This window comes from Charadrius vociferus, unplaced genomic scaffold (assembly GCF_000708025.1).
Source record: "Charadrius vociferus isolate BGI_N301 unplaced genomic scaffold, ASM70802v2 scaffold418, whole genome shotgun sequence".
Lineage (NCBI taxonomy): Eukaryota > Metazoa > Chordata > Aves > Charadriiformes > Charadriidae > Charadrius > Charadrius vociferus.
Window position 1 is genome coordinate 953,810 of NW_009649614.1, and position 26,855 is coordinate 980,664.

Here is a 26,855-nt window from a genome sequence, read left to right on the forward strand (position 1 = left end):
GGCCACCCGCGAAGGGGCGGTGATGTCGAAACTGGAGCGGTTCGGCAGTTTTATGCATTAAAAAAAAAATAAAAATAGTATTTGTTGGGGATCCTTCTGTGGAGGACTTTTTAAAGTATATCGGGAGAAGACCAGCGCTGGCTCTGTGGCACAGAGCATTACGGAGGCTAATTCTCGTGTTTGCTCATTTGTGCGTGGTCTTAATGCAGAGATTAATAAAATGCTAACGTGCGGTGCTAAAGGGGCAAGAAGAGCTGTTTAAAGTACACACAAGTACGGGAGCACTGACACAAAGTTGACGTGAACCTGCTGAAGCCGTGGCAGGCGTTTCTGATTGCTGCGCTGTCCTTGAGATGTTCGTGTTGCATTTGTGCTTGCTGCTCAGGTCTCTGCAGAGATTTAGGGTATGGGATCTTCCGTACACAGGGCATTAAAGGGCATTTATTCTTCCTAAATTTTGTGCTGCGTGCACGTGCAAGGCCCGGGTAGGAATAAAGTTTTCCCAGTTAGAAACTGCTTGGTTTTGATTAGGCTTCCTCTTTCTTACCTGTGACATTGTAGTCTTAGTCTTACCTAAAGTCGTTAACTTGTTTAATTCATTAGTTTAGAAATGCAGTGTAAACTGTAAACATTTGATATCACAGCTGGAAGTGAAGAATGCTGGCTCACACACTAACTGTTCCCTAGGATGCATACGGGTGTCATTAAAAAAAAAAAAAAAAATCAGTGTGCTAGAGAACAAAGGGAATGTTTAGGCATTTGCCCTCAGTGAAAGTAGTCAGAATTATACCCTGGTTAGTAGTGAGCTATACAAGTACCAAATGCAACTGCTTTTCATTTATGAAAACAAAACCAGAAAACTTTCTAGTAGATTATAATCAAAAGTTACTGATTTTTCAACCCGTGGGCAAGATAATATATCTATAATTCTTAACCTTAAGTACTCTCTAATACTTAAGCTGTAATTGTAAACATGAGTGGTGTTACTTTGGCAAGTATTTACTAAATGTCGTGTACAAAGAAATACCTCTGTTTTGCTACTGAGAAAGTACTTTGGAGAAATGCAGATCCTGTTATAACTTGAAAGTTGTAGCACTTCATAGCAGCTCTTTGTCAAAGTGTGGGGATTGGATACGTTTGAGTTCTGGAGACAGTTTGAGTCTCATACAGCACCTATGAAATACCTTTTAATTCATACTTTAGGTACAAAGGCTGAACAGGAAATTTAAGCCTTTCTGTGTTTGCATGTTAGTTTATGAGTTTTTTTTTTTTTTTAATTAGCTGCTTCTGTGAAAATACAAATTAAGTGGGTAGATGTCAAAACGAATGACATAACAGTTACATTAAAGTGTGATCTATTTTGTAGCCTTAAATTGGAATGTGAGAAACTGGCAAGCGAAAAGACAGAGATGCAGAGGCACTATGTGATGGTAAGTGTATTTATTTTTAATTTACTTCAGCATATACCTCCCAATGCAATGTCAGCCAGCATAAGAAAATAATGTATGCTCCTTTATTTGCAGTATTATGAAATGTCGTATGGATTAAACATTGAAATGCACAAACAGGTAAGGCATTTTATTTTCTAAACCACAAAATCTACAGTCTGTCTAGTGCATTTAAATGTAGCTGTTCTGTTTATGTTTGGATGACTGTATCATGTGTCTGAATCAATAGGCTGATTTGTAGCCGTGATTAGTAAACCTTTGCCTACCTGCTGTCAAATGAGGTATAGATTAGGTTGAGCGACAAGGCTTTCTTGGTGTTGGTCTTGAAAGACACTGGCAAAAATGGGAAAGGTCTTGTGTCTGGTTTCAAAAATATAATTCAGTGTTTTACGTGGTTTTCTTTTGTTGGTGGTAGAGCCTTTGATATGTAGAACTGGTCTTATGTGTCTGTAGCATATGTAGGGGTAGTTGCTCAAATCCTTGCCATTTAAAGGTATGAAAAGATTAGTGACTTGGAAAGCTGTAGTTATGACTATGAGTTTGCAAGTTCCCATAAAATTCACACTTATGGCCACTATAATGGTGAATAAAAAGAGTATTGAACTGGAACAAGACACTAAGGACCTCATAAGAGAAGAAAAGCTAAATGATTGCTCAGCCCAGAGGACCCTCAATTGAGTAGTCATTGTCTGCCAAATAAAGCATTAATGGCAGGGTGTAAGTATTCTGTAGATATGCTGACATTCACTTTTTCATCAAGATGCTGGTACAATAAGTCTTTCAGAAATCGATGGCCTCTTAAAAAAAATTATCATTAGATGAAGTTGCACAGTTGGACACATTTCAAAGTGCAACAATACAATTCTTTCGTGATGTGTATGTGCTATTTCATCTAAAACTCTTGTTTCATTAAATTAAAGAGCATGGCTGACCGGCTAGGGCACAGCGAAGAAATTGATTAGTTCAGGCTTCGGATCTTCAGTATATTCAAAGACTTTCATTAAGCAAGTGAATAACAGAGTTGAATTTTGCTTTTGTAACTCTGAACTCTTTGATTTTTGTTTTGTTTTCCCCTAAAAATGTTATATTTGATAAGGTAGTATTGTAATTCCGTGATAACTTTATGTCTGCAAGACTGGGTAGGTATTCTCTTGGTTTTTAGAGGTACACTTGTTTGAATCCAAAATGCTGGTGAAAGAAAAAATATTATGACAACCTCATTTTTATTTTTTTTTTTAAGTAATGCACTGGATAGGTAGACAGAACAACTAGAGTAGTGTTTGACTTGGTTCTATACTGTAGCTGCAATGGTCTTGTGTCTTGTGTTTTAGAAGAAAGTGAGTTTTTCTGTGAGGTGACTTTTTCAGGCTTTACGATTTGGAGATTTCTTTCTTTCTGGGATTGTTTTTTGTCTTCTCCCAACCAACTTTTTGGCACGTGGTAACCTGCGAGGAAGCCAACATCTGTATAGGAGCCTCATTTGGTGCAAAATGGATGTTGTTTTCAGAACACCTTTGAAGAGAACGTGCAACTTCAGTAAATGTACTAGGAATTAACTTTAGATAAAATCAGTTAAGCCCACAAGATTAAAGAGTGTCAGAACTACGGTTTCCACTTTGACCTTAACATCTGTGTATCGCAAGGGTTTAAAGTTCTGTATGTATGGCAACTATAATTACATACCCAGTAGGCAGTGATACTTGGTAAGCTTTTAAGACTTATGACAGAGCATTATATGTACCTTGGTTCTAGCTGGGGAGGGTAAAGCACACTTATGCGGTGTATGCTGTTAAGAGAAGAGTAAGCTTTTGAAGGCATAAATAAGTTTCACTGGATATGAGTCTCGGATACTATGCATTTACATGTTAAGTAATTCTAATTTCCCGTAAAAGTTACAGCTTCTTGTTAAAGACTCTTGATTTAAATGCCTGCAACAAGGATGCCAAATGGTGTTATGGTTCAGTATGTAGGTGGTCTTAGTTTTTTTTGTTTCCTGTAATCTGCCAATGACATTCTTTTGAATTTCCACCGCTAACGATAAGTTCTGAGGAGGCTTTTGGCAGATAGTAATCATAATTCTTATTAAAACTGGTGACGTCTAGCCCCAAGGGTGTAGCCAGGCTCAAATTGATGCTTTTTGCTGGCTGATCACCAGCGTGGCCTAAGTGCTCATTATGTTGTAGAGAGGGCCTTTGGAGCTCTCATTACGTTTGACAGGAATTCTCTCTAGGGGGAAACTGGGCATTAGCTAGACTCCTGACAGGCTGAAATTATTCCTGCTTTATGGCTTATAACCAAATGCTAGCAAGGCATCATCAGGGGACACGAAAAATTGTCATTTCTGACAACATCTTTGTTACTGAAAAATGCAGTGATGGGGAAACTTTCCGCTGAACAAGCTTTAATGTTTTTAAGGCCTGCCTCCTGTGTGGATGCTGCACTCACTCTGTGTGAGGCCCTTCAGAGTGCTTGGGCTGCTGATTGAAAAACAAAAAATTACACTGCAGCAGTGTTCCTTTATGCAGCGCGGTGCATACATCACTGTTAAGGTAGAGTTGGTCCCATAAAATGAAGTAGTTGCAGTTTCCCTGCGTGCGAAAGGGTTGATTTCTTGTACTGATACATTTGCTAGCAGCCAGTTCCCTCTTCATTTGGTTCGGTAATCTATTACGATTTGACTAAAACAAAGTTAGTCTGGACTCGAATGTTGCTATAAACAGACTTAACCGAGGTGAACTTTTTGTACACAAACAGCTGTACTGCAGAGCTTTCTGCTTGAATATGTTGCATTTGAGTCCAGAAATGGCAGTTCTAAGGCTTCCTTCACAACTTCGGCTTTGGCGCTCTGCAGTGTTTAGTTGCATAATTGTGTGCTTAAGTCCAGGTACTGCTGCTGCATTTCAACCTGCTGGCTGGACAGGGGTCAGGAAATAATATTTTTGGCACGTTTGTGGCTAGTTTGCATTTTTTTTTTGTCTTGTTTCTGTGTGGGTTTTTTTTTAAGAATGTCAAAGGTTATTTTTTAAGAGGAAGTTGTATATGGATTCTCATACTGTTTTCAGAGATAATTATTTTAATATGAATAGTTACTGATGAAAGTTTGCATACCTGAAATGGAAACAAGCAGCTGAGGATTTGGTTAGGATAGATGTACTTGATTCAGATCTTATTTTCATATGTGTCAAGAAGGCAGAACGAATAAGGACTTTTGTGTGGTCTGAAGTTTCTCTTCTGTGTTTATACCATCCAAGTCAGTTTTTTCCCAGTGTGACACCCGTGGCTGGCAAAGCAGATGTATCAACTGTTAGTGCCAAGATGTAGAGTTGGTTGAGTGTTAAAAATCACGCTGTACTTAAAGGGTTGCTGCCCTTGGCTATTAGGGCAGCGCCTCTTCATTTTCAGCAGCTCTGTCTGTCATCTTCTGTCATAAGTAGAAGATAAGGCTTCCTGTGCGTTTAATGCCTAGATTGTTTAGGTGCAAGATTAGCTCTTGTTCAGTGGCAGGCAGCCAAAGACAGAAAAATTCATCAACGCTGAACCAACTGACAGACTGTATAAACTACTACAGTATGTGGGTTTCTGCTATCCCACCGGTGACAGCTAGGTTTCCTTCTCTTTGGGTGGGTTATTGTGATCTCTGTGACCTGCCTGGAGGCAGACCTGTCATTCAGTACCTTCCCTCTTGTAGCGGGCAGAGTCCCAAACTGCATTATGTTAACCGACTGTACAAGAGTTAAATGCCTGTTTTAGCCTGGACTGTATTGTGGAATCATTTCTAATGCTCGACGGCAAAGGACAGAATCTTCTACTGATATCTCATTAGAACATCAGTCTTCAGGAGTGGGTTAAATAGAAGAGAATTAAGGAGCTTATTTAGCTCTCTACAGCTCCTGAGTAGGATGGCTGTGCTATTGAAAGGGATTTAAAGATAAATTAATTTTTTTTCTTTTTTCCTACTTGGCATTTTAATTATTGGAATGAAAAACTTCATGAATCCTTAAGGTTTTGGTGGTATGCAGTGACTGTTTCAAGAGCATTTTACAGTTGGCACTGCCACGTAAGACATGCTAAACCTGTTTTTGTTTAAAAGAGAAAATGATAAGGTTGATTGGGATATAATATTTTTCACTCAAAAAAATGTACTTATTCTACAAATATTGGGTTTCTAAATGAGTACAATTGTATCACCCGTGCAGCCATTTCAACCACAACTAGAGTTGCTGGTTTGAATGGGGAGGAAAGATAAGAGTAATGACCTCAGGTTTTTTTGACTGTTGAGCCATGTGCAAGCTTGAGACCAGCATTACTGCTCAGAAGTTACCTGACACATCCAGGGCACTGTGTGAAATATGTCTCTGTGCAGCTTTTAGATAACCATATTGTCAGATACCATCTATTGTACCAACTCCATATACAACTTAATCCAAAAGTATGCCACAGCATAAACACTGTACCTATGTTAAACAGTGCCCGATCATCTCGCATTTTAGACTTGTCTACCAGATTTCAGGTTCCTCACAGAACCACAGAGGGAGAGAGGAAACACGTTCCTATCAGCTGCGTTGTTAAGTCTCCTTTGCATTGGTGGAACTTAGGTTGCCAGATGTTTGTTGGTGTACAGGATGGATTGGATCAAATGGCCAAAACAAAACTTCCTGGTGTTTTTGGGGGCAGGGAGAGAAGAGTAAGAGGGAAGATGCTTTGTGAATGTGCAGTACCCCTTCTGTCACAACAGATTCTGTGTAAAAAGCTTAATGCTTTTTCTCCTTCTGCTGGTTGTTGTACCAAATCAACCTAAGCATTTGATGAATTGCCTTTCCTCCTGCCCTACTAGAGCACTTAAGTGTTTGTAGCAAAGCAGTAAAATTGCATTGTGCCTCCTGTGCAAAATAGAAGACAGGATCTTCTAGATTTCATAGTAGGTCACCATTGGCATACAGTAAAAGCCTTTAAAAACAGTTTTAGGTTAACTGGCGCTTATCAGAAGACAGCACAGTACTGTTATTTTAAAATAACAGCTTTGAGTAGAACTAATAAGGTTATCTTTTTGCTTGAAGTAAGATTTAGGGATATCTAATGGCAATTATGTCAAACACTACTATTTTCATCTTTTGCATAAGACTTCTCAGTTGGACTCTGCTTGTAGCTATTTGAGCAATAGTAGTTGCCCACATAGTTCCTTTCAGAAAGGAGAAAAACAACAGGTGATGGAGAATTCCCGATTTTTCAGCATGTGTTCGTCAGAACAGCTAGTTTAACAGATCAGTCCTTATGATTACTGGTGAGCCATGGCTTTTAAAATACTTGTAAATTGGTCCCATGTTCAACCTGAACTTGCAACCCGCGCTTTTGCAAGTATCAGATTTCCATCTCAAGTGTTTCGTGGAGGTAATCTTGTGTGACATCCTTGGGCAACACTTTCCAGTGTTTGACCCCACCCTCATTGTGAAGAATTGTTTCCTTCACTAACTGGGACTTTGCCTCTCTGCACTGGTGACCATTGCCTGCCTTTTGTTCTTCTGTGCACCTCTGAGACTAGTCTGGCTTAGTCTTTTCCATAATGACCTCTTTGTCAGCAATCAGATCTCTCCTCCCACTAATCCTCCTCTTGTTGAAATGAAACAAATCTAACTTCTTCCTGGTATGTTGTGTACTCCAATTCCCTGGTCATCTGACTGGTGTCTCTTAGTGACTTGCTCCATCTTCCTTCTTGCCAAAGAGGGGGAACAAAAAGGGGAACGTTTTACTTCATTCCACCAGCTGGTTAGGGTTGTACTATTGCATCCTAGTGTGAGGTGTGGCCTTCATCAACACAAGGGTGCGGGGCCTGATGTGTATTCAACTTGTCCTCCAGGACACCCATGCCCTCTAATGCAAAACTGCTTTCTAGTGTGCTTCTACCCTGGCTGTGCTGGTGTGGGGAGGAGGTTGTCCCAGCTGCAGGACAAAAAACAACCTGTGTTTGCTTTGAACGTGGTTTCCACCAACTTTATTTTATGGCCCCTCATTCTCAGAACAGATGAGTGGTTGATGCCTAGCTGCTTTTTCAATGCATTCAAAACTATACCTATGTTGTAACCCTTCTGTGTTGACTCCTTTTCAGGTTGGGCAGTCCCCGTCTACAGTTGTTTTGTTTGTTTTTTTTCTTTAGTAAAGTTCCCAATATTGGATTTCTCTTTTGGCTGCCATGAAATACTGAACTGCTGGAGTCACCTTTTGTATTTGAGTTCTTGCTCATGAACAATGGTTGTAAGCTCAGGAGCCATCACTTTATGTTGAGGCTAGGGGTGGCTATTCCCAGTGTGTATAGATTTTATGTACAGTTCTTTACGTTGACCACTCTGACCTGTGAGGTCTCTGCAGTTCTTCAGCCATTGTTTTTACTTTGAATGGAATCTCTTAACAGAGCAAGCTTTCTTACTGACTGCTTGCTGTCTTTTCCAGGCTGCACTGCTGAACATATTCATAAAACAGATTGCAGTGAGGGCCCCTGTGAAAACCCACCGGTGACCTGTTTATGGCATAGTGCTGGAGATGATTGAAGAGTAGATTAGAGCTTGCTGAAATTGAGTTTATTCTTAACTGAAGCCTAGTGTAAATCTGACTAGGCTTAAAAATCAGTTATTTCCTGAGCTTGTCTCTTTTAAAAGAAGGCCTAGAGATGCACTTTTTTTGGTACTTAAAGAAAAAAATAGCCTGCCCTGTTGCTGTGTGGATTCATCTAAAGAAATGGAAACAATGTTGAATTCTCTCACTTGGAACTATAATCACAGTAGGTTTAAGTAAAATTGGATAGAAAAAGGTTTATAGCATTATTTCATAGGGCAGTAGTATTTTAAATTTGTAAGCATTGAGGATTACTTTAGTTGTTAGCAAGCATAGTTGTTATAAAATACACTTTCTAGTATGGGGAAAGCAGTTCAGGAAATTAATCAGTTTGGTAGGTTTCACTGAACTTTTTACAACAATAATAGCATTCTGTGGCTAATGATAAATTGCACAGTGTTAAAGAAGACTGATCACTAATTGGGGATTGGCTGAGTTGCTGTCACCTTTTCTTCACATTCTTCCGATTGGTGAACAAATTAGCACAGATGATTAAATTACAAATTAAAGTTCTTTGAGGGGTGTTGGGTAAGCTTTGTGTCAGGGCTGCTTATCTGGAAATATCTTGTACTTCTCAGGTGATCTGAGGAGCTAGTTAGCCTTCTTGGCTATGTGATGACAAAACAGAAAACTGAGGTTAATTTGTGTTTTGGTGTAGGGTTGTTGTTGTTGTTTTTTGTTCAGTTTGTCCCTTCCCGCAGCAGCATGGGTGTTCTTTTTTCCTGTTCTTTCTTCTTTTTATTCCTCTTGAAGCTTTTTGATGTTTGTGTAAACAGTCGGTCAAAGCAAGTTACTTGTAAGGTGACCAGTCAGTGTATTGACAAGAACAGACACAATAGAAAACTGCATTAGGAGGCAAGCCGTTGGGATTTGCAGTAAATATATTACAGAACACAAGTGAATTGCCGATACTGCTTGTTTAGCAGTTTGCAAGGGCAATGGTAGTATGGATTTTTGAATTAGAAGGGAAGGACTGTTCTTTCTCTGTGCTGGAACATCTAGTTGATGGCTGAGGATGAAATTGATTTAGAGAACAAAATGCTGCTGCCTCTATTTGTGCCATTTTAAAGGCTTCTATAGATTAGCAAGCAAAAACAAAAAGATAGCTTTCAGTTTTGGAGAAGGGGAGCAAGAATGGGTATGCTTGTTCAGCTGCATCTGGTTTAGATATTAAGTCTATGAGGAAACCTGCTTTTGTTAGGTCAAGAAAAGGAAAGGACATCTGAAACTGGGTGTTTTTTATGATATGTGGAAATCTGCCTATTTATGAAATTGTTCTAAAACCCCTGAATTGCTGTGGTCTGTGCTTCCTGGTATGATGAGCTCAACTTTTTTAAATGTAGAAGTTTGAATTAAATCCCTGGGAGGAGGGGATGAAAAGCCCACAATTTCTTGGGGATACACACACACACACACAAACTAAAAAAACGTAATAGAAAGATCATTCTTTTGCGGTGTTGCCACAACAGTTTCCATTTACAACAAAGTCTTTTGGTTTTGTTTTTTTTGTTTTTTTTTTAAAAAAAAGGCTGAAGTGTTTATCACTACTCTTCACGTGTGAGTTTGGGTGTAAGGTCATTCTGATTTTCTATTTTTGTAACCAGTTATAGGGCTTCCAGCTGCTACTTTGCAGACGGCTAACTGTCTGTGGCCTCAAATGATGGATGTAAATTGCCAGTTGAGCAAACAAAATCTTTAATTAACAAGACCTGTGGGAAGCTCGTAGGTTGTTTCTTTAAACTGGAATAGGAAGACTAGAATCACAGCACTAGAAGGGACCTAGTGCCTCCCTGTGTCCTAGAGGGATGGGCCATGCCAGTGTCATTCCTGATCAAGTGCTTGTCCTATCTGTTTGCAGAGACTTAACAGCAGTGGTGACTCACAAGCTCTCCAGGTAGCAGAGTGCTATTATGTCCTTGCTGTTGAAGTGCTTCTTCAGTTACAGCTTCACGTTTTTCTGTTGCAGCCTCAGCTTTTTACTACGCGTTTTCTTTGCCATGTATAAGGGAGAGCAGATTGTTCCCCGGCCTTCCAGAACCATTTTGTATACCTCTACGACCTAACGTTCATTCCCTGAATGTTGTTGCCCAGCAGAAGTACAGTGCCCCAAATAAGTGCAGTGCTCCAGGGGAGGAAATGCCGTGCTGAGAAGCATAGAAGGTTTACTTAGCGTACGGCTTACTGCGGTGGCAGCCTTTATTGCAACGGCATGCTATTGACTTACGTTCAACTTCTGATCCGCTGTGACCGAGAGATTCCTTCCTGGCCCATTATTTCCTTTTCCTTTATGCTCCTGTCTAGGCATGCTATGGTCCTTTATCCCCATTTATCCCTATCCTTCCTTTTCCTTTGTAGTCCGTTTTTCCATTCACTGCAAAGTGAGTTCTGAAGCTATTCTCTGGCATATTCTGTCTTTCTCAGCTTGAAGCTCTCTGCAAATTAAGGATTAGGGCAAATGAAGAGATCTTCATGCTTGTTAGTGGGAAATACTGAAAAATACTGGGCCTATCATGCATGCAGACCTTCTTAATTTGCAGAAAAGAAGGATGTATTCATACATGGTTTAGTCATCAAGGAGTTATATACTGGTTTCTGTGAAGTTTTAGCTGGGCTGAGCTGTTTGTATTGCTCCTAAGAGTGCTACGAGTGTCAAATTCTTAGTGAGGGTGTTAACATCATCTGCTTCTCTTAACCATAATTACTTTACCTTTCTGAACATTGCATAATTTTGGTGTTGTTTACTGCTGAAAAATGATTCTGAGTTGTAATTTATATCCCTGTTTCACCTAGATGTTTATGGATAAGAGACTTTTTAATGCCCCAAACTTAAGGAATAGTCATAAAAATAGTCATAAAGCTGGAGTGTCGTTGCTCCTTCATGTGCAGTTTTCCGCCTGTTAGGCAGTGTCCTTTCATAGTTTCCTGTCCACTTGACATTTGCAAGTTCTGCAAGGTGTCCACCAGCTGCTCAGTCTTCACTAATGTCCTCTTTATTTCATCAGGCCTACTCAATTTGAAGATGTCTTACTTGGAATGCTCTGATCTGTTCCTTTCCTGTTTAAGCTGCAGTGTTGACCTCATATAACTAGTAATTAATACAAAATTACGTACTTGGTAATGTTTCTTGTATAGTTAAGACATGCAAAAGGTATAGACTTTTTTGCCCTCTTGGTGTCCCTTGACCATATCTTTCCTTTTCTAATTGAGGGGATCAAAATGTGTTGGTTTTTTTTTCTCCTCCGACTATTCTAACCTGTAGAGCACTAGCTTTACTTTAGCTGCTGCTTACTAGTCACGTATAGTTACAAAAATACATGTTTGTGCTGTATATGTTTGTACTGCCTCACCTGACCTAGTTTCCACTTCCCGTATGCTTTCCTGTTTGTATGAAGTCAGTTAAGAATTTGGGATTTACTCTCTTGGCACAATTCCATCCCTCCCCTTTTTTCTTCTGTCCCTTCTTCCATTCTCAGGTGTATTGGCTGTCATCTGTGTCCTTAATGTTGTTTCATAAAGAAAATAACAGCTCTCCGTAATGCCAGTTTGTCTCCCCCCTCAGTAACAGGACCTATAAAGCTGATTTTGCCGGTTGGCCTGTGCCTTCCTGAAGTCTTACAGGCTTTTTCACTCTTCCTTCCTGTCTCGATGATTGTAAACCCTGCAGTGATAATCAGTCTCAACCAAACTGGTTTTTCTTTGGACAGTTTCAATCAGTTTTTCTCTATTAGAATGTAATCTAGATGCTATCTTCACTAGTTTTTTCTGTTCTGTGAGCAACAGAAAATATATATAAAAAAATAATAAAACAGGAAAGAAACTTATTGACATGCTCCCAAGGTTTTGCTGAAAGATTTCCAAATCTTTTTGCCATGTAGTGAAAATCTCCATTAGTTTCATCTTCCTCCCAAATGCTGTGTGGTGGATAATTCTGATAGTTGCTAACAAAAGAGTTGTCGATCCTCTTAACTTGTTATTCATTGGTGAGTCACCTGATGGCACCTGGAACATTGATATGAACACCTTAAAATGGTAAAATAAATTACAATTAAGAGACAACAGTGTATGTGGCTTACGAAGTAAGTTTAATTTGGTAGCTATTTCTAAAGTCCAGCTTATTGATTTATCTCCCTACCCCCATATTTCCGGTCCTTGTCTTGATGAATCTTGTTTATTGTCACTCGGCATGCCTATGGTTAGTCAAGTCCATATTCTACTGCTATTGTAGTCTTACTTAAATGTTGATAAGGACTAAGTCCTCACTTGGAGTTTTGTTACTGACTTGCATACTGTAAACATATATGCTTTGTGTGAGGGACTTTATGCTCTGATTTTTAGAAGCTGCGTGTTTCTAGGTGCTTCTCCAGCTATGCAAGAGCTCTTTCTCCTGCCATCCCAATAAGGTGGCTTAGTGTGGCAAGTGCTGCAAGTATGTTTGCAGAAATTTGGATGTGGCTTGTGGGAGTGAAAGCAAAACAGGAGGTAGTTTTAAAATAATGCCCTAAACTAAAGGAAAAGCTAAAAAGGCTCTTTTCTGATAGGAGTGTAGCCGTTATAGATACACTGCTTTTCTGTGCCTCCTTTCTTTCTTTCTTCTTTTGTCTCCTTTTTAATGTATAGTGCAGTGCTGCTCAGTTGTCCAAGGTAAACTAAGTTCTTAATGCCCTTAAGGGTAATAATGCAAAGCATGCTGGGTACGTTTGGAGACTGTGCCTCTTCTAGAGCACTGTAAGAGCACATGAGTGCAGTCCTGTGGGAAGAGGGGACCTCATCCAATAGTGTACTGTTCTCCCCCAAAACCTCTGCTTCCAGCTTGATTCTCCTGATAGCTTGGGCTGTTCTGCTACCTGATGGATGCTTCTTGTAAGCCTATTTAACTCGCTGATGTGGTGGTCTACTAAGCTGGCCCTTTCCCTCCTCCTATAGCAGGGTTTCTCTGCTTGACTAGTTAGTTGAGATGTTGGACAATTCCAAATGGCTCCAGCATAGTTTGAAGAAATTGTGCCTCTGGAAGCAAAGGTATCAAGATCTTCTCTTCTGGATTGGAGTCAGCATCTCATGGAAACTAAATAAAAGTGGGAGCTGTGTGTGCTGGGAAAAAACTTGAAAGTGAAATAAAGCTGTGTGCTTACTTTGAGATTTGAATACTTATGTGTGCATTGAAGGTTAGTTTAGGCATCCAAACTAAGCTGTGGAACTAAAATTTGGATAAACACACCTTTTGTAGTTGTGAGTGCTTGAGCAAGAATGGCTAAGGTTGGATTAAGGGACAAATGTGATAACTGTCCTGTTTAGTCAAGTCTAAGAAGAATCTTGACATCGTGAAGACGTGTGAAAGGAGCACTTTAACATCCTGACAACAGCTTCTTTGTTGCGAGTTGGCTTGGGTTCAACAGGATTTACAGCTGTGAATGGGATGGACCGTTGTGTACAGTGGTTCACTGAGAGCTACACAGCAGCCACTCTATTATTACAGAAAGCATTGAAATTAGACATCTGAAATATATCCAGTCACTTCACTTTACAGTTGAACGAGGTCCAAACCTGTAGTAGATGTTTGGCAAGTGTAGCTGTTGACTTGTGCATCATATGTAGCTTATGTTTAAATTAACATGACCTTTCTGTAATTTAAACTGACATCTAAGAGGATTCAGATAAATGTAATCTAGGTACCAAATTAAAAAAAAAAAAGCTAATTTCACTTTGGAAACTATCTATCATACCGTGGCTTTATCATTTTGAGTTTTTATTCTGTTAATATTTCTGTTACTTCTTCCTCTCCCCACTCCCACTTGCAATATGGTGATGTTTTGGTTTTTTTCATAGCTAAAGATTTTTCGTGCCAGTCTTCTGGGGTTTTAATATCATCATCTTGTGGGTGGCTGATCTCGCAATTAAAATGAGTAGCACAAACGTGGGGCAGAGGGAAAGCTGTATTTGTTAACGATATGTCATGTTAAACTGACAGCTTACGCCCAAAATACAGAGATTGTTCCTGTCGCTGAAATGAGCGCTACCCATTGCTGCTTGTCAGATTGAATTTCAAGTATCTGTTGAGAATAAACCTTCCCACCCCCTCCTATTGGTGAGAATATTAGTAATGACAGTGTTTATAATTTAAAATAGAGTTTGAAGGCCAACTTCCACAGTTTGTTGCAGGGTGGTTAATATGGCAGTAAAGGGGAGATGAATGTGGCTACTTGTGCGAGTCTATTACTCAGGAGGCCTGTAAATTTGATTGGCTGCTGCAGTTCTAGCAGAATCATTCGATTTGAGAGCAATAGAAAGATAAGATATCCAATTACCCAAATGATTTGCAGGGTTAGCCAACGTTGTCATGGAGATGCGAGTTGGAACAAATTAAATTTTAAGCAATAAAATAATCTTAAAGCACGTCTGGGAACAAGAAAATTTGGCAGTGGCACTTACCTGAATTGAATCTTAGCTTGACACGCTGTTGTTTGACATTGATATACTGTGGGGGCCTAAACTTTTAAATGGCATGTTGCCTTTTTTTTTTTTCCCCTTTCGCAGCCATCGCCAAAACAGATTGTGCAGTGTATTAGTTCTAAATAAAAGAGCATTAAATAATACATGTGTATCTCACTGCTCAACATGGGTTCACTAACTCACGAACATCAAAGTTCACAGAATGCTAACCTTAGTCATTTGAGGCTTCTGAATATTTAAGTTTCGAGGTTTATTGTACCTCCAACATCCCCTCACTCCACAAAGTTTTAGCGACAAATTTTTGGAAGTGCTTGGGTCTTTCTGTAGGGAAGTTCTAGCAAAGCATGCAGAGAGCTAAGCAGGGTGAAATGTTTCTTTTTCGTAATTGCTCGGTGAATATGTGTGTGTTTGTTGTCTTCCAATATCTCCATCACGAAAAGAATTAAGGCTACATTGTTTAAGCGTACTGCTTGTTTCAGTGATTCTGCAGGAAAAATGAAAATACTAAATGGGTACTAAACTTTAGCTCAACACTAAGATAAACACATGCATTTTTTTTCACATGGACTCTTGAAATGTAGTATTTAACTGATTTCTGGCTTAAAAAATGGTCAAGCATGTCCCATAAAGAGGGCTTTTATCCACATGTCTGTTAGACAGATGGAGATGAAAATTGGTCTGAGGTCAAGCCATTTGCAGCATTCTCATAGCCTTCGATTTTCTTCTCATCCCCACCACAGATAATCTCAAATGATTCAGTAATGACCCAAAGTGCAACATTGACCTTTACTCTCTAGTGGATTACTGTGTTACATGCTGTAAATGGCAGGAGGTCCATTTTGTTCTTCCAGGAGGAGTTCAGTGTTGTACTTGGCTTTCTATGTGTTAAAAGTGTAAGTGGAGGCAGAGTACTTCAGAATTATCTTCTAAAGCTATTGTGAATGTGATTTGACTGTATATTCTTTTCTGTGCATTAAAGGCTGATTCTCTTTTAAAGAACGAATTAGGACACGCTCTTTTTGGTATCACCAGAACGTTGTGTGGTTTTTTGCTTTATTTTTAAGCATGTTGCTCCTAAGCTGTATTCCTTCCAATTTAATGACAAATGTGGTTCTCAAAATTGTGTTGAAATAACTAAAGTAAATTAAAAAAAATAAAATGAATGAGAACACATAAGCCTGTCTTTAAGAAGTGGTGATAAGGCGCTTTCAAATACTGATCTAACTTTGTGATATAGGAAGTGTGGTTTGCAAGAAAGAATAACAAGCTTCTCAACGGACATCTTTAGCTGAGCATTGTTTTGTAAAGGTAGGCCTGGACAGCTTTGAGGAGTCTCAGCACTAATAATAGAGCAGTTGTCACAATACAGCTGATCGTTAAAAATAACCTGTTGTGAGATTTAATTTTTGCTTTTGATCACTGTGGATGGTATAGCTAAAGTCACTACTAAGAAATGTTTGGCAGACACTGATTGGAGCAGAACCAAAATTATTATTGCTGAAACCTCTGAAGCTGAAAGGCGATTAACTAATTCTCCTCAGAGAAAGGCTGCATTCTTCACTCAGAAGTTAGAGTGGTGGCTTCTGTAGGCAAGAGCTTCCAGCATTAGTGATAAAGTACACATGGGTGTTAGGCGTGGTGGGAAATACAGTTAGAGTTTCGATGCTTGCGTTATACTTCCTCCTTTTCATTCCAGTGCAAAAATCTGTAGTTGTTTAAGAAATCGTGTTGATTTAAGTATGATATCTTTCATGGTGCTTTAGAAAGTACAGGCTGTCAAAATGCAAAATGATCTGGAATAGACTACTGTAGAGGAAAACACTTCAGTACTTTTTTTAACAATGCAAAAGGAAAAAAATGACAATTGTATATACAAGCTCTTTCTTAACTGCTTAGTAAATTGACTTATTTAAATGAGTATTATATTTAGTAAGTAGTCTGGCTACTTTGTTCTTTGTCATTATGTTAAGAATTCACTTTAGCAAGAGACAAACTTAAGTATAAACACTTGAGTTTGGCAATGGTTAGGTCAAAAACATTTAAGTCCTTAATTAGATGGAGCAGAGGCAAAAAAATTACATGAGTGAAGAAAAAAATCCATCTGCTCAACTTAATTTTACAAAATGCAGCTGAATTCCTTCATGTTAATTTTTAATGATACTTCAGAAAGGAGGGTAGCACTTCAGTCAGGGGTCTGACAAGCTTGTCATTTGCAAATAAATCAAAAGACAATCATTACAACAGCAAGAACCAGTCAATGATGTAGTTTTGTCATTCTTTGATGGGCCCCACACTCAAGTCCTCTATTAAAAATGAATGTATTCAAGAGTCTCTGCATTAAGAACACAAACAATTAAGGGCACTTCAGATGCTTTGCTAAGAGCTGCCACAGAGCTAGGAGGGCTTCTACAGTCTGCTTTACCAAGGAGCCAAAGAACATAGGCAATTAGTCATGTTTGTCTATACTCGAGCAGTTTTCTGCAAAATTTTCTTTGTTTACGTATTCCTCTGACTGCCCTATACCTCTCAAGATCAGCGGTCAGATAATAGCTGTGTTGTATTGGGAGGCCTCTAGAAGTAACTGATAAGTACCTTTCTTTTAAGACGTTCAAATGCGTGAGCTCCAAATCTGGAATATATAGCTCACTCTAATGCCACCAATTACTGATGTGTAGTCTTGATTAATGCAGCTTTCGTAGACTCGTTCAAAAATAGGTTTTGCTTTCAAGAATGAATATTTATATACACTCACACATGCACATATATACTGAAAGATATTTCACCTTGAAAAGTGAGCATACACTGCTCTTTGAACAGCTAGATTTATATTTGAAGTAATGAAAGTTCCTTTTTCTCAGTTCTGAAAGCAACTCCGATGGGCAAGATTAGGTCAATTGTGCATTAAACCCTGACTTTTGCAACTCACTAGAGAAGAAAAATATTTTTTTAACATGTTTATGAATAAGAATAGTTTTTACTAAACATTTGAGGGCAGCATGCAGGAGATGTATGAGATCTCATAGTGGATAAATAACTTTAAGTACTTTATTTAACTGTGTGGGAAATAGCGCTAGTAAGGCAAACTGCCTTTTAAATATAAGCAGACTTTTGTTAGGAAGTGTAGAATAGTCTTTTCAGTTTCCTTTTGGTGTAAATATCTCTTAACTGGTGCTTGTAACAGGAGCAAGAAATCTTCAAGTGAACTTATTTATAGTGTGTAAGTTTACCTAGTACTGTGGGTGAATGTTAAGGATGCTGTTCATATGTGATCATCGATGATGCCCTGCTTTGGTAAAACAAACTTAGAAGGATACATTTGGATACTTTTTTTTTCAGTTCTGATATTGTTAGGTATGACAGTACTGAGGCAATCATTTTAAAGTAAGCTTGACTGGGAAACGGGGAAAGTTGATTATGCCCCCTTTTTTTTAGAAAATAAATAAAAATTTAAAAAAAATCTGATCGACCTGTGTTGGGACTGGTAATTATCACCTGATCTTGCATTCTCTTGTCTGTGTACCATCCTATATGCTATGTTATCACAGTGAAGCTTAGATATTTGGGACCTGTGTGGAAAAATTCAGTAACGCAGACAACTTGCATGTTTTATAGATCCTACTCAAAAAAGATTTTTTTTTTTTTTTTAACAACTACAATAAGGATACCTATCTCTGTATTGCAGAATAGGGAAACTTTGTGTAGGCCATAGAGGCCAAGAAAACTGTCAGTAGAAACCAAATTAGTTTCTTCTTCTTTTACTTTTTTCTTTTTCCTCTTATCCCCTGCTGTGATTTATCCTGGCTTCTATCCTGAAGACAAAGGTACTCCCATTGGTCTATGGCAATTAACTTCTCAGACCCTAAACATCTTGGCTAAATATGAGCCAGTCAGACTGTTGTGTGACAGACTTTCTGTAGCTGAGATCCCTTGCTTTCTGAAGAGACCTACTGGGTATGTGGAAAAATATCCTTTAGTACATAAATTCTCATAATCATGTGGGTCTTTGTTGACAGACACTGAAGTTACCAACCGATTTGATAATAGTTAAGTCTCATAACTGATACAAGTTAAGCTGGTAACTTCCTTGTGTTTGACTTTGCTGGTATGTACGTATTAAAGGTGACGCACAGAATGATGGATATTTTATGGTTTCGGCCCAAACAAAACGGAAACAGGCAGCTGTGGTACTGTATGAAATGGCAGCTATTTCTGCTGAGAATAGAAATCTGTTCCCCTTGTTTCAGGAGGAGAAAGGTTTGCTGGAAAGCAACTATCACTTCACTGCCCATGTTTAAGGGGGGGGACATTTTTTCCTCGGAAGAAACCGTCCTAGAACTGCTTCACAGCCTTTTGTCTCTGCAAAACTTTAGCATGGATGTGCTAAATGCCAGGCTTTGGTCAGGTGGCGTAGTTCAGCGTAGGTCAGAGAGACATGGTGTTTTACAAGTCTTGGTGCTATCAGCTATTTTCCCCGTGTCTGTCGGAGGTGAGGAAAGAGGTGTGAAAGCTTGCCAGCTCTATTCAGATCCCAAATCACCTGTCTGCTGAGGCACAAAAGCTCTGTGTGGCTTTTGTATCCTTATTACTGCTTGACTGATGCATAAGGATTGGCACATTGCAGTGTCTTCCTCAGAAACTCACGATGATGGGAACGCTCAGGGAAAGGCTTGGCAGATGAGTTAGTAATGTTTTCATCTGACTTCCTTGACAGGGTTTCTTTGCTCAGGTTTATGCACATCATCTCATGGAAAGCCTAAAGATTCTCATCAGGGATGTCTTGCCTCTTGTCTCTTAAAAAACAAAAACCAAAAACAACAACAGCAACAAAAAAAACCCAAAACCAGGAAATATCTACACGGCTTCATGATATGACAGAAACTGACAAGAGCTGTTCAGAGTGTCTTGCGTATAGGCTGTGTTCAGGACTGGACACTGATTTCGATTTTGTGCAACTGTGCTACAGGAGATATTTTTAAGGAAAACTGTAGGAGTTGTGCAAGTACCTTTAATATTTGAGCGTTAATTATAATAGTGGTTCTCAATGCTGGGCAAATGTATAGATCTGAAAATGTATAGATCTGAGGTAAGACTGAGTAACAAGAGAAAAAGATCTCTGTGCCCCACCAGAAATCCTGTGTTCAGGTTGACATGTTGGAAGTGGGAGATATAAAAGTGGGAGATACATAAAGCTGTCGAAGTGGGACGCAAACGCTTTGTTCTGCTGTCTTCTCTGCTGCTTTCAGTGAAGGATTGTTCTGTTCTCTGTTGGTTCCTAGCCTCCTGTTACTCATGGTTTCACTAAATTTGTTGTTATTGACTATCACATTTTCTGATCCGACTCTTTTTCTGCATATTTTAATTATCTCTCAATATGGATGTCTTAGAAGTCTCCTTTTGTCTCCATTCTGCCTTGATTCTGTTTTGGTATTTCTTTTGTACTCCTGATGGTGTGTTTCTGTCAGCAAAACTAATTTTACCTTTTAATAAGCAGATAAAATTGATCGTGAAAGAAACATTTTTCTTCCATGCCTGTCACCTTCATGTTATGCTGCTTGATAATTTGAGTCATAATAAATCTACCTTTTAAAAGGCTTTATCTTGGATTTAATGGATTTCAAAAATGCTTTACTTGTTAATGAGCTATGTACAAGGACCAGATTTGTGCCTGAATGTGTATACAGATTAGGGGCTTTAGACATGGCAGATGTCCTAGAGTAGCTAACTAAATCTCTGTCTCCCTAAATATTAACTATTTGAATTTGCAGTTATATGAAGATGTGGATTGTTTGTTACTTTCTTCACTGTGGGAACTTAAAATAATCCTGTACACTAGTTGATATATGGCAACAAAACTAAAACACAGTGTTAATCAAAATACTTTTCCTCTATAGACAGAAATCGCCAAGAGATTGAATACAATTTGTGCACAAGTCATCCCATTTTTGTCTCAGGAAGTAAGTAAAACTGTTCAGCTGTTAAAGTGCAATTATGTTGCTTTTCTGTTTGCAAATTAGCTAGTTTTAAGATGTTAATTTTATCACAATACACAAGTGTAAGGAACATCTGTTATAGCTGAAGTGTGCAAACCCCCTGCTAATTCGGTCTAACAAATCTGAGTTCAAACTAGTGACAATGGCTCAGCCTCATTCATTGCCTGAGGAGAGTGGGAGTCTGCAAAATATTACTGATGCAAAAAAAAAAAGGCGGTTTAATTTTGAATCATGGTGACTGCTTATTTGATACTCAGTTGTCAAATGTGAATCTAGTGAAATAAGCATGCTTATCCTGTCTACTTAATTTGTATCAAATTTTAATGTAAAAGGTGAGTTGTTAGCTCAGATGAAAAACACTGTTTAAGGTTACAAGCCTGCATCTGGTCTGAATGACTGCATTTGTAGCATATTGTGGGCAGCTGCTGTTACATTTTTAAGCTTGTTATTTTGGATATGCCTCTTCAAACTCTATAGTTTACAAGGAGTATTGGTAATTCTTGTTGAGTTCAGTGAAGCACTTCTTTTCCCTGTTTGAAATTTCAGTAGGTTTTGCTATGTGGGCACAGAGTACATAATGTTAAAATTGACACTAATGTGAAGTTGACATTATCGTCGTGTCAACTCAATCACAAACTGATTATTCATTTGCCAGAAAATTAATATTTAAGTGGCATGGGGGAAGAGGTGAGCTGGCTGCCTTCAGGGCTCTTGTTTGCTTTTGAACAGGTGAGAAATAGGGCACTGTTATTTTTTTTTTACCTGCATCAGATGCCTTGCAATAGGTAGCCTGGTCTTCTGCAGGCAAAGCAGTTATTGAGGTGCTTGTGATCCTGGTTTGATTTTTGGTGTGGTCAATACCTTAACACAAATTCCTCCCCATACCCCTTCTTCTTTTAATAGCATCAGCAGCAAGTGGCCCAAGCTGTAGAACGTGCCAAACAAGTGACCATGGCTGAACTGAATGCCATCATCGGGGTACGTGGCCTTCCAGGTCTACCTCCTACAGTGTGTATAACTTGCTTTCATACCTTACTGCTTTGCTATTTTTAATATAAGCTTAATGTTTTGATAACTAACACTGTTTTGATGCCCAGTGTTGCTGAAGTGTTTGCCTTGCATCGTACAGATTTTAGCAGAGATAAAGTTAATAGTTTACTTTGTCAGAACATAGTTTTGTGCAGCAATGCTGTGAGTAATGAAACTTTTCCTGCAAGAAATACAATGATGAGGAGAGTTGCTTGTTTATTTGTAGGTATTGTATGTCAATTGATCTAGTTACCTTTGCCTCATGCTTTTTGTGGCACTCGAGTTCTTGGAGCCTGTACAACTATTCATTCTTCTTTCTTTTCCCTTTATTGTGAATCTTTCATGAATTTTAAATTAGGAAGCTATTGAAAAGAAACTTCACTAGCTTTTGAAGTAGTATTAATTGTCTGACACAGTGTTCTATTAGCCTTTCACCAAGTTTGTGCTTCTAAATATGCTGAAATAAGTTAGTGCTACTTGCTTGTGACTGGTTGTCAATCACAAGTCATTTACTTTGTACTAATGAACTTTCTGAACCATACATTCCTTCCACTGCATGAGTTCATTTCCCCCGCCACTAAGTCTAGAATATTTCTCATGTTTTCTGCCCTTCCAGACTAAGTGAAAGAAGTAGCCGAAACAAGAAGCCGTCCTTTCTGATTTTATTCATATGTGAGCGCCTTGAGCGGATTCAAATTACTCATTTATCAATTTATGTTAATTGCTTGTGAGAAGATGCCCTGCTGGTCTTTATAGTTCCCTCAGACACTTTGTAATGATAATTAGACATGCTGCTGTACGGATTAACAGTGCCATAGTCCAATGACGTCTACAGACAATGGAACCAGTTAATCCATCTGTGCTTAAAATTACATCCTAACTGGAGATGGAAAAAAAAAATAGGAGTAAGGGAGGATTAAAAGAATGAGCCTCAGCTTGAAAACTCTCCTTTCATCAGTTTCTCAATTGCAGATCTGCAGTCGGTTTGCCTGTGGTAAGCTATTGGCAGTCAATTAGGTGAAATAAACTGGGAGGGTGACCTTCATTTCCTTTTAATAGCTTTTCCTCCCTGAAATGGGGAGCTTCAGTGGATTTTCAGCTTAAATTTTATTCAAGCTGCTTTATTACACTTGACAGATTAGCTTTGCATAAACATACCCCCCCCCCTCGAATCTGAGCTGTTTTTTCCCTTCGTATCAAATTTTGACTGTTACTTAGTTGATTTGCTAATCACATCTTAGAAGCCCACACAATTACATCTGTATTTGTGACAATCTCCTCTGTGCTTTGCTTGTGTAATGAATTACTTTATGAATACCTGATTTGATCTTTGAAATACAGCACATGTACACTTGTGGTATTTGATTAGCAAAGATTAGAGAACTGTACTTTCTTGCATTTCTTAAAATGAATCGCTTTAGGATGAAAATGGAATGGAAAACCCTTTTTAATGAACTAGTTTTAAAGAATATTTTATGCAGTAAATGGAAATATATGTTAGAATGTATTTAAAAACATTCTTGCTGGAGTTAGGATAGTGCTACTTAGAAAAACCAAATTTTGCTATCTCGAGCATGTGTTTAAAGTCTGCACAATATAGTGTTTTAAAAGCAGTAGGATCTACAAGTACCACATACAATTAAGAACTTTTTTTCTGGGGGAAAGCTCTTTTGAAGCAGGAATAGAAACCTCCACCTCTTTTGTTTTTAAGTTATCTAAGATTCACCAGAAAAGATACTTTCCTGTGTCTTCTGTAAGACTTCTGAATGATGCCATACAATCCAAAGCTGTGAATGAGGAAATGAACACGTTGGGCACAAAATTTCTTTGACCATGTAGATGCTTGCATATACATAATGCTAAAATTTGATGTATGTCACAGTCTTATGTGATCAAGAATTACCTTGTGCGGCACAATAAGTTTCATGCCCTGACATATGCTTGATTTTATTTTTTTTTTTTTTTTTTGAAAGGGACGGTGTGCATCCTGGAAAATCTGAATAGCATAAAATTGGGTTGACAATTCAGTGGACCTTTGCTCCCCCTCAGTGAGCACGCAGCGTGTCAAGCCCTCTCCCCAGAGGGGAGGAGACATCAGAAGCCTGTCTGTTCCTACAAGCGGCAGCTGCACCGAGAGGGAGCACGGCCCAGTTGGTAGCAGCTGTCAGTATTGTTCGGGGACCCGTCTTGGTGTAAAGAGCAATGGAAGGGCCGTGCTGTTCAAGTGCAGTGTCTTTCAAGATAAGAAAAGAAATAGCAATTTAACGGTTTAGACATCTATTATGAGCATGAAAGATCATGAAACTTCTTTTCAGAATGCAAATAGGCTGGAGCAATCTGTAACAGTAGAAGATGCAATCGAGTGGCCTCTGGCCTCCTGCTAGCAAGGATTCTTGCATACAATAAATTTTGAGGATAGGAGGAAAGTTTAGTTTTCCTAGCTGGTGTTCACTTGCGTAGTTTCTGTTGATTAGATAAAATCTGCATTTTTGTTGGGTTCTGACTTCTTTCCCCTCTTTCCTTTCTTTCTTTACGTGCCATTGTTTCCTGACACTAGATGTTTCAAGAGCTTCCCAATTGGCTTGCCAGAGTTAGAGCAATTCCTGTCACTGCTGGGCCATATGTGAGTTCTGGAAGGGAACAAAGCCTTTAATTAGTGGGAACAACTTTTTGGAACACAAGATGATTTTGAGCTATCTTTATTTTATACATTTTTTTATTTCCAATTGAAAAAGTGGAAGCCTGTTAGAGGACAGACTGTGAGGATGGTGACTTATAGTCACACGGGACTCAGATTTTCAAAGAGTTTGCCTACAAAGTCAGAAGCCAGGCTTTGGAATCAGTGTATCTTAAGCACATTCAAAAGGGAATGAATGAATTGACACATTTTGAAGAAGAAGGGGGGAAAAAAAAAAAAAAGTAATATAGTTGGACTCGGTGAGCTTGTAAGCAGTGCTAATCCTCTGTGTTGATTAAAAATTCTTACTTCAGGAAAGAACTGTAGGTGATACTTGGTTATTAACAGACATATCCGGCCTTATACTGTTCCTGCATATTCTGGAAAGCTTTAGCTTCCAGCCATGGGGTAGCAGTGTGGCTAAACAGCCTCCTTGCCAAATTTTTTAAACAACATAATTTAATTTTTTTTTCTATTAAAGTTGAATTAAGTAGCAACTTTACTAGATAAATAATAAACAATACAGAAAACCTTGGCTTAAAATATAAGTGTACCTGTTAACTCCTTGGCACTACTGCAGCTGCAGGCAGTGTTTACATTTCGGGTTAAGGGATCATGGTATGAAATTACCATGAAGGGATTTACTAATTATTTTTTTTTTTCAGAGAGAGGTATGATCTGGCTGGAAAACCAAAGGTACTCAAAAGTTTGTTCTAGAAAGTACAAGGGACAGTTAAATTAGTCTACCTAGATGTAAACAATGCAAAATATGTTAGATTCATTTTCAAAATACCAAACTAGGTAGCTTTATGAGTAGCATATGCAAATATCTGTATGGGAAATATAAACAGCAAACTGGGATCTTTTTTAGGATTGCATTTTAGTTGCATGATTTCAGCATACCACTGAGTAGCCAGGTATGTCTTATTTTGCCTTTTGAGATGGGTTGCTAATGGTGCTATGAAATACGTATCTTTTGGATTGACAGTTCTCTTGAGACAGATTGAGTTGTAGGCCTCTGAGAGGCCTCTCCACTGTTGCATGAGGTGATTGGCTAAAGGATTAGCAAGATGTGGGATTATTTTTTCTCTCTTGCCTGTGGTTGCCAGCTATCTCTGGGATTGTAGTGTGTGAAGCTTAAGAGGATGAGGTTAACCTCTTGAGGGTTTATTCTTATGAGTGTGTAGTTAATCCTTAGAAAGCCTATAAATAACTAGGCTGTATGTTTCATTATAAAATAGAAATACAGACTAGAGCAGAAATGAATGCAGAACTTAGTGCAAGGGAAGAGCTAAGCAGCTGTAACATTACTTTAGATCCTCCTCAGCCATGATCTGCATTATGTGCCGAGGGAGGGGAAATTGCCTAGTTCTTTTAAATTAAATAAAATGAGATCTAGTGAGCATAAGACACTGTCCTCCACTTTTAACATAAACTAGCTAACCCCAGGTCTAAATTACTAAACTCTGGCAATAGGAACTCTACTGTGTGGCAACATTCTGGGTTATTCTCCATATTTTGCTTTTTAAAAAAATGTAGAAACCTTAACCACATGCTAGTATTCTGTCACAGTAGGTGCTTTTAGAATACAAAGGCTCTAGACTTGTAAACTAAGTTAAAAATAGGTGTCAAAGGAAAAAGGTATCTGTCAGCATGACAATTTTTTCTCAAAATACCAGTCCTCAAACAATGGTCAGATTTTTATTGTTAGTGCCACTAAGTTTTGAGGAAAAATAAGAAAGCGTTATTGATGTGTGTTGGTAGTTTGTCCTACTCAGAACAGAAAACCTGGGAGCAGGTGTGTAAAATGTGAACGAATAGATAGTGTTAACCAAACTTGGCTTCCGCTTGACGCCCTCCCTCCCCTTCCCCCCTGCATTCTGGACCGATGGGGAAATAGAGGACCATTGCAGCAGCAATAAAGAGGAGGCTAGTGTCTAATCGAGACAGTAATTTCCTGGAGAAGAAGATATTCTCTGTCATTGTGAAGAGGGGAGTCAAATGAGTCCAAAAGTCAAATGTAATTGAGCTGCTGCAGGCCAGACCTCCCTTATCTTGCAGGATTTCACGTGTGGGTGGATAGAATAAGCTTCATCTTGGATCTTGTCCAAAAAAGAAAAACAAAAGATGTTTAGGTGGCTCTCGTGTCTAGATCTAATGTCTAAGTTACAAGTCAAAGGTAAGACCAAGTATGTGGTTATGAATTTGTGAAGATAAACAGCTTTCAAGAGAGGAGTGAAAGGGAGATGGTTGGAAAAAAATGTGGTTAGCTAGAGCTTGGACCTGAAGATAACGCAGCTGCAACTGTCAACATGGAGAGAAAGTAGATTCTGAAGAGATGAGCATGTGAGGGACCAACAGTGAGTTGGTACCACTTGTTAGGTTACTGTCTACTGAGCAGTTGGGTAAATGGGATGTACATGTTGAATGGTGTGGAGCTGTAAGTTGGTCTGTTTTGTAGCAGGACAGAGGTGCAGGAGGACTGGCAAGATTAGAAAAACCTATGTATGTGGCAATAGCAAACAAGACCAGAAAATTCAGTGGAGAATGTAGTTTCAGGAAGGATTAGGTAGATAGAAGCGGAGGAGAATGATGTGCTAGAAGAAAAGGCTCTTCTCTCTCTCTCTCTCTCTCTCTTTCTCTCTCTCTATTTATATA

The 26,855-nt window shown here is 38.8% G+C and overlaps 1 protein-coding gene across 1 annotated transcript in view; it reads left to right on the plus strand.

The window, feature by feature from the left end:
- The first annotated feature begins 22 nt into the window (after positions 1-22).
- The window catches only part of TLE1 (transducin-like enhancer of split 1 (E(sp1) homolog, Drosophila)), a 73,825-nt gene continuing 46,992 nt past the window's right edge, over positions 23-26,855 (plus strand). The window contains exons 1-5 of the mRNA XM_009890502.1: positions 23-39; positions 1,367-1,430; positions 1,524-1,568; positions 20,393-20,455; positions 21,395-21,469. Coding sequence (XP_009888804.1) covers positions 23-39; positions 1,367-1,430; positions 1,524-1,568; positions 20,393-20,455; positions 21,395-21,469 — 264 coding nt within the window. The remainder of the gene's footprint in view (positions 40-1,366; positions 1,431-1,523; positions 1,569-20,392; positions 20,456-21,394; positions 21,470-26,855) is intronic.